The sequence below is a fragment of the Heteronotia binoei genome, chromosome 16, assembly GCF_032191835.1.
Source record: "Heteronotia binoei isolate CCM8104 ecotype False Entrance Well chromosome 16, APGP_CSIRO_Hbin_v1, whole genome shotgun sequence".
Taxonomy (NCBI): Eukaryota; Metazoa; Chordata; class Lepidosauria; order Squamata; family Gekkonidae; genus Heteronotia; species Heteronotia binoei.
This window is the reverse complement of record NC_083238.1, coordinates 59,630,141-59,646,385: the sequence shown is the minus strand read 5'-3', so window position 1 is coordinate 59,646,385 and position 16,245 is coordinate 59,630,141. Positions and strand designations below refer to the sequence as shown.

General features: G+C 48.8%; 1 protein-coding gene across 1 annotated transcript in view; it reads left to right on the top strand.

Moving 5' to 3' along the window:
* PGAP1 (post-GPI attachment to proteins inositol deacylase 1) overlaps nt 1–16,245 on the top strand; it is an 82,694-nt gene that overhangs the window by 37,869 nt on the left and 28,580 nt on the right. The window contains exons 11-16 of the mRNA XM_060257388.1: nt 2,413–2,462; nt 10,551–10,602; nt 10,859–10,936; nt 12,966–13,041; nt 14,794–14,867; nt 14,981–15,032. Coding sequence (XP_060113371.1) covers nt 2,413–2,462; nt 10,551–10,602; nt 10,859–10,936; nt 12,966–13,041; nt 14,794–14,867; nt 14,981–15,032 — 382 coding nt within the window. The remainder of the gene's footprint in view (nt 1–2,412; nt 2,463–10,550; nt 10,603–10,858; nt 10,937–12,965; nt 13,042–14,793; nt 14,868–14,980; nt 15,033–16,245) is intronic.

Genomic DNA, 16,245 nt, shown 5'->3' with positions numbered 1-16,245 from the left:
TTATTTGGTCCAACCCCCTGCACAATGCAGGAAGGGCTCTTTTTCTAGCAGGAGCTCCTCTGCATATCAGGCCAGACACCCCTGATGCAGCAAATCCTGGAGCTTACAGTAGGCCCTGTACTAAGAGCCCTCTAAGCTCTTGGAGGATTGGCTACATCAAGGGTGTGACCTAATATGCAAAGGAGCTCCTGCTAGAAAAAGAGCTTTCATAAATAATACCTCCCCCTCCCCACACCGAATGACCCCTGCTTCGTGCCCAGAAGATGGCAAAGAAACTCCTCAAAGATCCCTGGCAAAATTGGCCTGGAGAAAAATTGCTTCCTGACCCCAGAGTGGTGAGCTGCATTTTCCTGGGAGTGTGAGGAAGGGCCACAAGAACTAAGCACTGATGCGACCCTTCCTGCCCTGCCTCTCAAGCTCTGCCTGAATTCACAGGATCTTCATTGCTGTCAGATGACCATCTAGCCTCTGCTTAAAATCTCCAAGGAAGGAGAGCCCAACACCTCCCGAGGAGGAAGCCTCTTCCACTGAGGGACCACTCTAAACTCACAAACACCTCCCCCTAAATTCACAGGATCCTCATTGCTGTCAGATAGCCATCTAGCCTCTGCTTAGAAACCTCCAAGGAAGGAGAGCCCACCATCTCCCGAGGGAGCCTCTTCCACTGAGGAACCACTCTAAACTCACCAACACCTCCCCCTAAATTCACAGGGTCCTCATTGCTGTCAGATGGCCATCTAGCCTCTGCTTAAACACCTCCAAAGAAGAAGATCCCACCACCTCCCGAGGAGGAAACCTGTTCCAATAAGGAACCGCTCTGTCAGGAAGTTCTTCAAATGTGGCAATATGTTCTATATTTAATTAAGCATTGTATTAAAAATACTTTTCGTTTCCCTGAACAGAGTACCAGTTGTTTACATTGGAATGCTCTTCCAGTGTATCAGTAATTTGCACTGGGTTGTCCTTCCTCCCTAAGATGTAATTATCCTGACTTAGCCATCCAGCCGATTTCTAAATGGGCTACAGTAGAGATGCATGCATTTTGTAGCAGCTTATCTGTTCCCAATGTCTTCCTTGCCAGGAGTTTGTACTTTCAGAACTAGGGTGTGTCCTGGATATGAAATGTTTAGTTCTATGGTTGTTTTTTTCCAGACCAGTTTTGCCAGGAATCCTGGAGGGTTTTTCCCCCCTCATCTTCTGGGCATGGATCAGGGATCACTGGGAGTGCCGGGGGGAGGTATTCATTAATTTCCTGCATTGTGCAGGGAGTTGGACTAGATGATCTGGAAGTCCCTTCCAGCTCCATGATTTTACACTATATTGAATGAGGGCCGGAAATGAGGACTGTCCCCACCAGAACTAGGTAACTGACTACCCTAACATGAACCGAGTCTATCTATATTTAATAGATTTTGACTTTCTATCAGAGTGCCATACACGATCCATTTGTGAACTATTCTTTTTTCCCCCGATTTAAATTGTATTGAATTTTTAAAACTTAACTGACACAACAAACATAGGGCATTTCATTCCAAGCATTACAAGCAATTAGCGTGTGAGATCAACATATTTATCCATAATCCAACAAAGTTACAAAGAAAGTTGTTGTCCATTCGCACAGTCGAGTCCGACTCTGTGCAACCCCGTGGACCAAGTCACGCTAGGCCCTCCTGTCTTCCACCATCCTCCGAAGTCTGCTCAAATAAGTGTTTGTTACATCCGTAACGCTGTCCAGCCATCTCCTCTTTTGCTGTCCCCTGCTTCTTTTGCCTTCTGTTTTTCCCGGCATCAGGGTCTTCTCCAGGGAGTGCTCCTTTCTCATTGGGTGACCAAAGTATTTGAGCTTCAGCATCTGACCTTCCAGGGAACAGTCAGGGTTGATTTCCCTTAGGACTGACTGATTCGATCTTCTTGCAGTCCAAGAGACTCTCAAAATCCTGCATGGCATAGTCCACAGCCTCACTGTACTGCTCAAGCCCGCCACGTCAAGGCAGCAATCCATGAGAGAGGAAGTTACGTATTAGTATATTGATGTCTCCATCTGTATCAAATTCACGGTTTAGGTTTCCTGAATAGTTAATGAAAAGCTAATGATCCTTTGTCTAATATCAGCGTTTAAAATACTAATAAGGGATAGAATAAAATCCATTTGTGTGTGAACTAGATATCTGTTGTGAAGATTCTGGGTTTGCCATATTCTGCATCTATAAAGTTAATAGTCTGTACTAAGGAAAGCCTAATGCTGTGTGAAACGTTTGGTTTGTAAAATCAGGCGTCAAACAGCATAGGACCGAACAGCGGGCAGCTCTGCAACTATTATTGCTGGTGCTTCTGAAATAGTGGTTGAGCTTTTAAAAAGGGCTGAGAATCTCCGTCTCGCTCTCCATAACCCTCTTGCTTTTTGTATTACAGGACACAAATAGCTGGGTCTATGGGTGCATAAACAGTTCCTCAGCTGTGTGGTGAGCCAGTGTTAATATTGCTTTTTATTAAAGTACGTGAGTGATGTAGGGGAGGGGGGTGTTTTTAGCTGGCCTTGAAGTCCTTCACCCAAAGGGTGATTAACACATGGAATTCACTGCCACAGGAGGTGGTGACAGCTACATATATAGCAAGCTTCAAGAGGGGGTTGGATAAACATCTGGAGCAGAGGTCCATCAGGGGCTATTAGCCACAGCGTATTGTTGGAACTCTCTGTCTGGGGCAAGTGATGCTCTATATTCTTGGTGCTTGAGGGGGGCAGAACAGTGGGAGGGCTTCTAGTGTCCTGGCCCCACTGGTGGACCTCCTGATGGCACTTGGGGGTTTTTTGGCCACTGTGTGACACAGAGTGTTGGACTGGATGAGCCACTGGCCAGATCCATCATGGCTTCTCTTATGTTCTTAAGATGCCTTAAGTCAGGGATCCCCAAGGTGACGGCCATGAGCATTGTAGCGCCCATCCAACACCTTTTGTGGTGCCCACCAAGAGTTTTAGGAAAAAGAAGAGATGGGATTTATACTCCACCCTTCACTCAAAGTCTCAGAGGGGCTTACAATCCCCTTCCCTTCCTCACCCCACAACAGACACCCTGTGAGGCAGGTGGGGCTGAGAGAGCTCTGAGAGAGCTGGGACTGATCCAAGGTCACCCAGCTGGCTGCATGTGGAGGAGGAGTGGGGCTTGCAAGTGGGTGGGGCCAAGTAGGGCTTCTGCCCAGTAAAGCTTCTGATTGGCTAGTTGAGATCTGATTGACTGTACAGATTTTTAAAAATCTTTTCCTCTGGCAGCTGTCAGAACTTGTAACTTTACTATGGCTAGCTTAATGTAGAGCCAGCATAATTGATGGTTGGCAAGTATGCATAGAGTGAACCTGAGCACTGAACCAGACCGACTCCATATTGTAACCTTTCTTAACCTTAAGTGCCTGAGCAGTAGTTAACCTTGCCCCCCTGGTATCCAAAGTATTTGGGGCTGTAGACTGAATTATGTTATATCTCTGTACTTTCTCACACTGACACCCTTTGAAGCCGAATCGTGTGGCCTTCAGAGTAAGGAGGCAACATCTTTGCTGATAGCACTGGTGGGAAGACAGATGTGCTTGAAACGGTGTGAATTAAAGCTTTGTGGATTGTTTGTTTTACTATATAAAACCGGGCTAGTGCTGGCTCTCGCCATCACTGTTATCTTGTACCTTGTATCTCACAGTTCTTAGTTCTCCCTAATAAAATCCTAGCTTTGAAACTAAGTATGGGATCTGCTTGGAGTTCTTAAGTTCTGACATTATAACAGTGATCCCATTGTTTCGGAGCTTATCTGAACTGGAAACCCGGCCCGATGGCTGCAAAGGTTCCAGACAACGGAGAGCCCACCACTCCAACGGAGGACCCGCCGCTCGACCCGAAGGTGACGGGGGTGAGGTGCAAGATTAAGGTTCCCGCACCTTTTTCGGTCGACGCGTTCTCCGCGCCCCGATCCTGGAGCCCGCGGAAGTCCACGGCAGCGATCGACGCAGCGGAGCAGCGGTACAGAAGTATGCTGGGCGAAGGGGCAAGCGGAGACGGAGACGACGACCAGGTCGAAGGTCCAGAGCCGCGAGGTGGGGACGACCCGGTCCGGACCCTCCGCAACGACCTGTTCGACTGGGTGCGGGAGATCCACAACGACGTGCATGCATCCCGAGTTATGATGGCCGAGGAGATGCAGCAGAACCTGGGCGCGATCTACGACCAGCTCCGCACGCTGCAAACGGCGGTCCTGGGAATCCCCGTGGGAGGGCTGCCGCTGGGGCAGCCGCCCGTGGCTCCACCGGCCCCGCTGGCTCCCGTGCTGCCGGTGGTGCCTGTTCCAGCCCCACCGGCTCCACAGCCGGTGGCGCCTCCGGCCCCGGGAGCCCCCGCGCCGCCGGTCCCAGCGCCGCCGGCACCGCCAGTTCCTGCGCCCCCGGCGCCCCTCGTGCCAGCACCGCCGGCGCCCCCGGCCCCAGCGGCACCAGTCTTACCGGCCCCGCCGGCCCCGGTGCCCCAACCCGCGGCACCCCCGGCCGCAGGGGGGGGGAGAGAGCTGAAAATCACATTCGACGGGAGCCCAGAAGACGTGGAGTACTTCACCATACAGTGCGACACGTTTTTCACCCACTGGGGTGCGGACTACCCGACCGAGGCCAGCCGAGTGTACCACATTGCGTCCCGACTGAGAGGTCCAGCCCGCAAGTGGTACGTCGGGCTGTTCACAGCGAGGAAGCCCGAGCTAGCAACCGTAGCGGGGTTCCTGCACGCGATGCTCCGCCAGTACGGCGACCCGCTCCGCGAGGAGAAAGCCATCGCAGCCCTCCAGCGCATCGAGCAAGGCAACCGTTCCATCCGCGAGTACGCCACAGAGTTCCTGGGCTACTGCGCGGCAGTGAGAGGGTGGAACGAAATTATGAAGTATACTGCTTTCTGTAACGGGCTGAACCCGAACGTCCTCGACCGCTGCTACAGCCACGGGCGGCCCGACACCTTGGTCGGATGGATTCAGCTAGCCGGAGAGGTCGAGACCAACATTCAGCACGTGGGGCTTCGCCGACAGCAACTGGCGAAGAAGGGGTTGAAATCCACTCCCACTAAGTCGGAGGGGCGACGGGCCCCGACAACCTCGACCCCCACCATCGCCCGCAAGTGTTACCGGTGCGGCGACCCGGACCACCTCGCCGCCAACTGCCCAGTGAAGGCGGGATCCACCCCGCCGACAGCCAAGCCAACCGCTTCAGGGCCAAAGAAGAAGAAGAGCAATCGTCCGAAAGAGCCCGGACGGGGCTCCGTCGCCACCACCTTGGCGACTGACGAGGATTTTACCGCCGATCTAGAAACCGTGGAGGAATCGACCGGGGAGTCGGACGACACCGAGTCGGCGGGAAACGACAACGACCTGCTTTAATGGGTGCCGCGAAGCAGGTCCAACAACAGCCGGCACTCCTCACGGTGAGAGCCACTGGGGGTTTATTGTTTATGGCCGTTACCCTCCTCAACCCGAACCTAAAACGGTTCATGCACGCCCGGGCGCTAATCGATTCGGGGTGCAACCGGGACTTGATCACCCCCCGCCTAGTTGAGGCGTTAGGGCTGGCCACGTCTCCCCTACCGCAACCCATGCTATTCCAACAGATGGACGGGGGGCCTATGAGGGGGGAGCCATGTAAGCTAGAAACACAGGCGGTTCCTGTTGGGACCGAAGAGCATTGGGGGATCGAAACTTTTGTAATTGCCCCCTCTTGCTCTTTTGATGTGGTGATGGGCTCGGCTTGGCTCGCCCGCCACCAGCCAGACATAAGGTGGGAGGAGCAGATCGTCCGATTCCCTGACTGGAGGTGCGAACACCACCATTGGCGCCCCGAATGGGGGCCGCATCCGCCTCCCCGGAATGAGCGAGCCTGCCTCACCCTCGAGGAGGTCGCCTCGATCCCCAAAGAATACCGGGACTTAAAAATGGCCTTTAGTGAGAAGGAGGCGGATGAGCTACCACCCCACCGCCCCACGGACTGTGCGATCGAACTGATCCCGGGGCAGCAACTGCCAAAAGCGAAGCTGTACTCCATGGGTTGGGCGGAGAAAGCTGAACTCCGGAAATTTTTGGACAAAAACCTGAAGCGTGGGTTCATACGACCGGCTACAGCCCCCCATGCTGCCCCCGTCCTCTTCAGAAAGAAAAAGGATGGGTCGCTTAGACTTTGCACAGATTTTCGCTCGATAAACGGGATTTCTATGTCCAATGCCTACCCGATCCCATTGATTAAAGACCTATTGAATACTGTGGCCACAGGGAAAATATTCACCAAGCTCGACCTCCGGGACGCGTACTTCCGCGTCCGCATCAGGGAGGGGGACGAGTGGAAGACAGCATTTAATACCCCGCTAGGACAATTTGAGTATTTGGTTATGCCTTTCGGACTACAAGGGGCCCCCGGGGTATTCATGAACTTTATCAACGAGGTTCTGCGAGAGTTCCTGTTCAAGGGGGTGGTGGTGTACCTTGATGACATCATTATCTATTCACAAGATCTCAAGTCGCATGTACCTCTAGTCAGAAAAGTGCTGAGCACCCTATGTAAACACAAGTTGTATGCCAAATTGTCAAAATGTGAATTTCACAAGACCGAACTGGATTATCTAGGGTTCCGGGTATCGGGGGAGGGCTTGTCAATGGACCCTGCAAAGGTTCAAGCGGTACTAGACTGGGAACCCCCACGAACCCGTAAACAGCTCCAAAGTTTCCTCGGGTTCGCAAACTTTTACCGCGACTTCATAAAGGGGTTCGCTACGATCATGTTACCCCTTACCGAGCTCCTTAAGACCAAGGGGAAGGGGGCAGAGGCAAAGAAGCCGGGCGCGCGCTTAACGTGGACGCCCGAGTGTCAAAAAGCCTTTACAGAGTTGAAACGCCTCTTCACCTCAGAACCCGTGTTGGCCCACCCTGACGAGTTAAAACCTTTCGTGGTTCAGTGCGACGCCTCCGACGCCGCCGTCGGAGCCATATTAATGCAAAGGGGGGACAACGGGGTACTGCGCCCCTGCGCCTACATTTCCCGAAAGTTCTCGAACGAGCAGAAAAATTGGTCAGTCTGGGACAAGGAAGCTTTTGCAGTCATGTTTGCCTTGAAAACCTGGCGCTCCTGGCTTGAAGGGGCCAGGGTCCCGTTCGAAATCTGGACCGACCACAAAAATCTAGAAGCACTGACCGGGCGCCGCAAAATGACTGCAAAACAAATACGATGGGCTGGTTTTTTCGCCAAATTCGACTTTGTACTAAAGCACATCCCAGGTACCAAGAATTTCTTGGCGGACGCCCTCTCCCGCCTGCCACAGCACGAGAGCCTCCGCGAGGAGGTGGTGGACTCTCTTATTCCCCCCTCAGCCATCGCGGGGGGGGTCACCACCCGCTCTGGGAAGAGGGTCAGCCCCCCAGAGCCAAACCTGGTATCTCGGTTACTTGTGGAAACTTCTCGGGAGACAGACCGCCCACCGGACCTCCGTAAAAGCGAGGACGGTCTCTTGTTGCACAACGAAAAGATCTATGTGCCCTCCTCCCTCCGCAAACAGATTTTAGAGCATTGTCATTCCAGCCGCTTGGCGGGCCATTTCGGCTACGTCAAAACCCTCAATCTCATTACCCGACAGTTTTGGTGGCCCAAACTCAAAAAAGACGTCTCCGAATTCGTCCTTTCGTGTCCCACCTGTCTCATGGCTAAGCGGAGAGGGGGTAAGCCTCCCGGCCATCTAGTGCCCCTCCCGACAGCCACCCGGCCTTGGTCGGTAGTGTCTATGGATTTCATTGTGGAGCTCCCGCCGTCGCAGGGCAAAACGGTTGTTTTGGTAGTGGTCGATACATTCTCCAAACAAGCCCACTTCATTCCCTGTAAACAACTCCCCACGGCCAAGAAACTTGCCCAACTCTTTTTTACCCACATTGTACGCCTACACTCGTTCCCAGACAAGGTCATTAGCGACCGCGGGACGCAGTTCGTTGCCAACTTCTGGCGGGAGTTTTGCAAACTTGCAGGCATTGAGCAAGGGCTCAGCTCAGCCTACCACCCCCAGTCGGACGGACAGACGGAGAGGGTTAATAGCCTTCTGGAACAATACCTCCGCTGTTTTATCAACTTCCAACAGTCTAACTGGGTAGACCTCCTCCCGTTCGCTGAATACGGCTACAACAACAGCCTTCATAGCTCTACTAAAACCTCCCCTTTCCAAATCATAAATGGCTATGAGGGGAAGCCTTTCCCAACACTCCCCCTCCCTGCCACCTCCTCAGAACCCACATCGTGCCAACAATGGTGGGAGGGCCTTCGGGAGAGCTGGAAGGGAATTCAGGAGAACCTGGAGGAAGCAAAGAAGGCTTACAAAACACAGTTTGATAAAAAACACTCCCCGGAATGGGAACTGAAAGTGGGGGATACTGTCTTCTTGTCCACTAAGAACCTTCCCCTTCCTCAACCCTGCCGCAAACTGGCATTGAAATTTCTTGGGCCCTTTAAGATTAAACGAGTAATCAATAAAGTAACTGCAGAACTCGAGCTGCCCAAGTCTCTAAGCAAAATCCATCCTGTTTTTCATTGCAGCTTACTCCGGAAAGACCCTGGTGCCACGTCCTTCCATCCCAGGGCTCCACCGCCCCCTCCGACGACAGTGAGGGGTCAGAGTCACCATGAGGTCCAAGAAATCCTGGACTCCAAACTCAAACGGGGGAAACTGCACTACTTAATCAGGTGGAAGCACTTCCCCCCGAGCTGTGATGAATGGGTCGAGTCTCAGAATGTAGCTGCGCCGCAACTGTTGAAAAAGTTCCACCTGCTGTACCCGCACAAGCCCAAGCCGCCACCCCCCGGGGGAGGGCGCTTAGGGGGGGCAGTATGTCAGAACTTGTAACTTTACTATGGCTAGCTTAATGTAGAGCCAGCATAATTGATGGTTGGCAAGTATGCATAGAGTGAACCTGAGCACTGAACCAGACCGACTCCATATTGTAACCTTTCTTAACCTTAAGTGCCTGAGCAGTAGTTAACCTTGCCCCCCTGGTATCCAAAGTATTTGGGGCTGTAGACTGAATTATGTTATATCTCTGTACTTTCTCACACTGACACCCTTTGAAGCCGAATCGTGTGGCCTTCAGAGTAAGGAGGCAACATCTTTGCTGATAGCACTGGTGGGAAGACAGATGTGCTTGAAACGGTGTGAATTAAAGCTTTGTGGATTGTTTGTTTTACTATATAAAACCGGGCTAGTGCTGGCTCTCGCCATCACTGTTATCTTGTACCTTGTATCTCACAGTTCTTAGTTCTCCCTAATAAAATCCTAGCTTTGAAACTAAGTATGGGATCTGCTTGGAGTTCTTAAGTTCTGACAGCAGCAGAGGGAATGGCAAAACCACCTCTGCCTCTTGCCTTTAAAAAAAGCAAGTTTAACACCACCTAGCAGTGCATATTGCTAAATGAGCTAGAACTTTTGGCTGCCAGACAACCTTGGGATCTCTTGGCTATACTACACATGCAGCCATACATAACACTTCTTTGTGATACCAGATAAAGTTGGCAGCTTTTCCGGAGAACATTTTAGTGGTGATGAAAATGCTGTAAAGCTGCAGCCAACTTAGGACGGTCCTGTAGAGTTTGCAAGGCAAGAGACCAGCCAAGGCAGTTTGCCATGACCTGCCTCTGTGTAGCAACCCTGGACTTCCTTGGTGGTTTCCCCTCCAAGTACTAAGCAGGACCAACCCTGTTCAGCTTCCAAGATCTGACGAGACTGAGCTAACTGGAGCCGTCCAGGTCAGGATACATGCAGAATAGGTCGTTCTAAATAAATAGAGTCAGTTGGTATAGTGGTTAAGTGTGTGGACACTTATCTGGGAGAACCGGGTTTGATTCCCCACTCCTCCCCTTGCAGCTGCTGGAATGGCCTTGGGTCAGCCAGAGCTCTCGCAGGAGTTGTCCTTGAAAGCGCCAGTGTGGTGTAGTGGTTAAGTGCATGGACTCTTATCTGGGAGAACTGGGTTTGATTCCCCACTCCTGCACTTGAAGCTGCTGGAATGGCCTTGGGTCACCCATAGCCCTGTCAGAGGCTGTCCTTAAAAGGGCAGCTGCTGTGAGAGCTCTCTCGGCCCCACCCACCTCACAGGGTGTTCGTTGTGGTGGGGAAGATAAAGGAGATTGTGAGCCATTCTGAGTATAGGGTGGGATATAAATCCAATATCTTCTAAATACTCTTGACTACTAACTTGCACTCAAAGGGGCCAGTCCACATTTTGCACTGTGATGTTGTTCAAGAAAGCTGAAAGTAGATTCTGTGGCCACAGACCGCTTGGTTAGCCTTTTGAATCAGCAGAAGTAGGAAGACTGCTGTGGACACTACACATTACAGTCTTATACAATCTTTGGAGCATTATCGGCTGCTCCTTTCCCGCCACCTTGTTTTTACGATCCAACCTCTGACGTAGCAACCCTCATGCTCCAAAGATTCTTAGGATCCAACCTCTGACATGGCCTGTTTCTGTTTAAAGTATATTAATATCTGTCTTAAAATATTTTAATCTTCCCAGCCCGCAAGGTGTTGACTTATCTTGGAAGGCTGAATTACTGCCAACGGTTAAGGTAAAAATGTTCGTCATTTGATAGCCACAATACTAAATGCTTAGCTGGTATTTTAAAATATTTATTCAGTGCTTTAAAACCTGGCAAAAATATAAACAACCCTCTTTTGGTGCGATTTGTTTAAAGTCATCCATTTTGATAATGTAAGGACTCTAGAATCCTTATCCTGTCTGTTTTTTTAAACCCTTTTTTAAAGGTTCAGAAATGCCTCTCAGTTCAAATAAATGTTTTTATCATTCCAACTTGTGTTTTTTAGACTGTGACTCTGAAGCTTGAAGACTATCCATCTTTGACTCATCTTGTACTTCATGTACCAGCTGTCAATAGTAATAAGGTAATAAGCATGCGACATTCCGGCTTCTCTCTTTATTTGTTCCAACCAGAAGGAAAGCACGTGCTTCTCTGTAAATTTTTAAATTGGAATTTAATTAAATTTATTTCTATGCCAGCTCCTGATAGCCATCGGGTTCCCAAGGTGCAAAAATAAGATAAAAAGCAAATGCTAAAGCTGCAGAACCAGCAGCTGCAATAATGTTCAAAATCAGGGCTTTCTTTGAGCAGAAATGCAGTTCCAACTGGCCCAATTTGAAATAATTTCCTGGTGAGCTTTTTCTGCAAAAAGCCCTGTCTGAAACAATGGTGATGCCAGGGGGTGTGGTCTAATATGCACATGAGCCCCTGGTGGGCTTTCTCTACAAAAAGCCCTATCTGAAACAATGGTGATGTCGGGGTGTGACCTAATATGCAAATGAGCCCCTGGTGAGCTTTCTCTACAAAAAGCCCTATCTGAAACATGTCTGAAACAATGGTGATGTCGGGGTGTGACCTAATATCCAGATGAGTTCTGAAACAATGGTGATGTCAGGGGGTGTGACCTAATATGCAGATACGTTCCTGGTGGGCTTTTGCTACCAAAAAAGCCCTTCTTACAATTATAGAACAGCAGCAGTTAAAATTAGAAATTATTTTTGCTATCAAATTACAGCTGGCTTATGGTGACCCCATAGGCAAGAGATGTTTTGCCCTTGCCTGGTTCTGTGTAGCAACACAGGATTTCTTTGGTGGTCTCCCATCCAAGTGCTAACCAGGGTCAACCCTGCTTAGCTTCCGAGATCTGATGAGACTGAGTTAGCCTAGGCCATAGCAGCAGATGAAATGGCCGAGTAAAAGTAACCATAACATTTAGTGATTCGTAAAACAGTTCATATTTGAGAGTGGTGGGTGCGTTATATTATGTGCTGAGGGACAAATGAATGAAAAGAACTGCTTTGCCTTTTCTGGAAGGACTGCATAGGGTTCAACTATCCTGCGTGTGCTCTCTAGGATCACATATGTCTCTTTCACACATATTGTGTGGCTCTTGGAAGTTCCCACCACCCTGTTGGCTGGGTTGGAGAAGGCAGTTGTCACTTTAAGTCACTTCTCCAAGCCAGCCAGTAGCTTAGAGAATGCATTTAAAGTTAAAGTTGCTTTCCTCCCTCCCCTTCCCTTCCCAGCCAGTTTGGTGTAGTGGTTAATTGCGCGGACTCTTATCTGGGAGAACCGGGTTTGATTCCCCACTCCTCCACTTGCAGCTGCTGGCATGGCCTTGGGTCAGCCAGAGCTCTCTCACAGAGGTTGTCCTTGAAAGGGCAGCTGCTATAAAAGAACTCTCAGCCCCATCCACCTCACAGGGTGTCTGGTGTGGGGGAGGAAGGTAAAGGGGATTGTGATCACTCTGAGACCCTGTCCTTTAAACAGCAGCTTCTGGGAGAGCTCTCTCAGCCCCACCTACCTCACAGGTGTTTGTTGTGGAGGGGGGGAAGGTAGAGGAGATTGTGACCGCTCTGAGAATCTGAGATTCAGAGTATAGGCTGGGATATAAATCCAATATCTTCTTCTACCTCACAGGGTGTTTGTTTGGGGGGGTGGGGGGAAGGTAGAGGAGATTGTGACCGCTCTGAGATTCAGAGTATAGGGCGGGATATAAATCCAAAATCATCATCTTCTTCCCTTCCCTTTCCCTTCCTTCCTTCCCTCCCTTCCTCCCTCCAACATCTGACGTTTATTCTACGTGGCTCTTATGTTAAACAAGTTTGGCTACCCCTGATCTAGGATAAAGCTGTTCTCCTAAAGGACCTATGTACTTCAGGCTCCGCAAAGGGGAGGTTAGGGATTCTACATATTACTTGTCAAATAGCATCCAGCAGTTCTCAAATCCCCAGTGCTCAAAGTGTCCCCTTCTGTAACTTGATCATTTGGGGAGTCTCAGGATTCTCGCACCCAGCTCTCCTGGTGCTGAGTCCAGCCCTCTGCCTCTAAATTGCCTTAATTTGTATTGAAGTTCAGGCTCACGTAGTTATTTTGATGTTTCATTGTTGCAGTTTACTTTGGACTGTGAATTCTTTAATGAGGTCTCGAGAACGGTGGAACTCCCTGTGACCCATCTCTTTTCTTTTGGTAGGTTTAACTTACTGGTTTTTCCCCGTGCAAAACTGCCTTTGTGTCAGTGTTTTGAAGAATAATCTTCCATGGAGATAAGTTCAGAGGGTAGCCATGTGGGATTCGCAGTAAGAAAAAATTAAATTTCGAGTCCAACAAGAGATTCATGATGTAACTTTCGAGACTCAGCGTTTCTTTCCTTAGACACAGTGAAGTTGAAATGGAGATCTGATTCCTTTTCTCCTAGAAGCAATGTTCCTTCTAAGCTGCAGAATTTTGTGAGCAAAAATTCTACTTTATGAGCTCCAGGCATAAGAGTTGTGAGTTGCTGCATCAATTAGTGTGCTTTGGGGTCATCCTTCCTGAGCTAATGCAAAACTGTGTGAGCTGGAGGCAAAAAAATCTGAGCTAGCTCACACTAACTCAGCTTAGAGGAAACACTGGTGAAAGGTGGAAGGGATGTTGTAAAGAATGCTTGATAAAGGGTGCAAAGGGGCAATGTACTGTGCTCAATAATATCTACTGCACGCCCCTTACAAAGTATCCTTTGTAACGCCACCAATACAACTTGTGAAGAGCAGGCCTCATTTTGGGCAGGAGCTCACGGGAGCAGAGCTCCACAACCTCTAAATTTTATTGTGCTCTTTTTTCTTACCCCTTCCCCTCCCCAAAATAATTGCTTCTGGGCTTCATTGTTCAAACCTCCCGCCCTGTGAGCATTTTTCTGAACTCTGAGATTGGACAACCTTTCTAATATTTTCCCGCATGGAAAAAAAGGGGGAAATAACCCAGACATGTAAAGCAGACAGATGGAAATCTTCATCATGCCACAGTGGCCAGATAGGAGAAAGTAACTGAAAAAATATGATGGGAGTAAGGTTTTATGATGACGATTGTAGTTCAAGAAGCATTTTAAGGTAGCTGCTGAGCTGATAAAATTTAGAACACCTTCCGGTGATGTAAGGAATGTTTGGCATATGCAAATGAGTTGTGCTAATGAGCTCAGGCACCTCTTTTTCTACGAAATGACCCCTGGTGATGAGGATAAACAGTCAGAACTCCGCTTCTACTCAACTCGGATCTGACGGAAGGCACTTTGACTCTTGAAAACTTACACTGTGAAACTTGTTAGTCTTTGAGTTGCTTGTTAGTCTTTGAGTTGCTACTGGATGCAAGCCTGATTGAAGAAGTACCATTTTGTCACTGAAGTTAATTGAATGTGAACTAAATTTAGCAATGGATTTACAGATGGATTCGTCCGTCTCCCTGTATTGGTGTCTTCTACCAGAGGGTGAAGACTTTTTTTGTTTGGTTTGGCATACCTCCAATCAGGACTTTTTCTGTAGCAGGAACTCCTTTGCTTATTAGGCCACACCCCCATGATGTAGCCAGTCCTCCTGGAGTTTACAGTAAGCCCTGTAAGAAGAGCCCTGTACGCTCTTGGAGGATTGGCCACATCAGGAAGGTGTGGCCTAATATGCAAAGGAGTTTCTGCTACAGAAAAAATGCCCTGCCTCCAGTAAATGTTATTGGCCCATCTCTCTGGTTCTTATTTGTTTGCGTTTTCCCTGAATTGTTTTCAAATTCTAAATGTTTTTATGTGTGCTGCTTTGGGGGGCCCTTAATCAGGTGGAGAGGGAGCATTAAAATGTTTTAAATACATAAATAAGACAAAGCATCCGTCTTCTAACCAGTGGATTATTCCCCCTGTAGTCTCTTGCACTAGACCTTACTAACGATAATTCTAACACAAGGCAATAATTTCTGCAGGGCTTTCTTCAAGCAAAATTGTATTAAATTCCAGTGGCCTTATTCACAATGTTCAGCTTCGACACTTTGGTCAGGTATAAATACTGATTTCTGAAATACATACCTTTCATGCATTGGTAACGCCTAATGCGGCCTTGTTCTTCCAGGAATGCCAAGAAACCGATTATATGTCTTCTGTTTTTTTTAGATATACCAAGCTTTTAAACTCTCCATTGAGAGCCGCTGCCAGTCTCTCAAAGGTAAATATATTTTCTGAAATCCCTGGAGAGCCAGTTTGGTGTAGTGGTGAAGTGTGTGGACTCTTATCTGGGAGAACCGGGTTTGATTCCCCACTCCTCCACTTCCAGCTGCTGGAATGGCCTTGGGTCACCCAAAGCTCTCATAGGAGTTGTCCTTGAAAGGGCAGCTGCTGTGAAAGGTCTCTCAGCCCCACCCACCTCACAGAGTGTCTGTTGTGGGGGGGAAAGATATAGGAGACTGTAAGCTGCTCTGAGTCTCTGATTCAGAGAGAAGTGACGGGTATAAATCTGCAGTCTATTTCCTTCCTTCCTTCCTTCCTTCCTTCCTTCCTTCCTTCCTTCCTTCCTTCCTTCCTTCCTTCCTTCCTTCCTTCCTTCCTTCCTTCCTTCCTTCCTTCCTTCCTTTTTCATGTCTTGTTGCTCTCAAATATCTGACACTTATGTGTGGCTCTTATGTCAAGTACGTTTGACCATCTATATAGTCTTTCTGGTGTATTTGAAAGCTATGGGGAAGACTGAGTTCCATGCTTTAGTGTTGTTTGGAAAGGTTAGGAAATCTGTGGACATCTCAACACAGTCAAAAGCAGTCTGGCAGTTACTGGCGCTTTCTGTTCTGAGACACAAACACACACGCAACGTGTAAAGATAGTTTCGGGGAGGGGGGTAGCCATGAAGAATTAGATTTGAATCCAGAACCCATCACAGAGACCAATCAAATTTGCAGGGTACAAAGTTTCAAGCCTCAAAGCTCCTTTTTTCATCTGATGAAACACAATTTTACGATCTCACTCTCTCATTAAGTTATATCTGTATAAAGTTGATCTTTATACAATCCACAGTTTACCTCTTTATACAATCCACAGTTTACCTTCCCTTCCCAGTATAATAAGCCTATTTAAAAATCTGATTTCCTTCTTGGTAACTTGAGGGCATACAAGGGTAACTGAAGGGGGGGGGGAGGGAAGGGCAGAGTGTACCTCAAAATGCCTCACAATTTAGCTCAGGAGTAGCCTGCTGTTAATAGCATCAGCCTCTGGCAGGCCAGTAAATAAATATTTCTTTGACCTTGGTTTCAGCTTTCATTGGTGGTGTGATAGGGTAGTTCTATTTGTATAAAGTTGATCTTTATACAATCCACAGTTTACCTTCCCTTCCCAGTAAAATAAACCTGTTTAAAAAAATCCTTCTTGGTAATTCAAGGGCAGACAAGGGT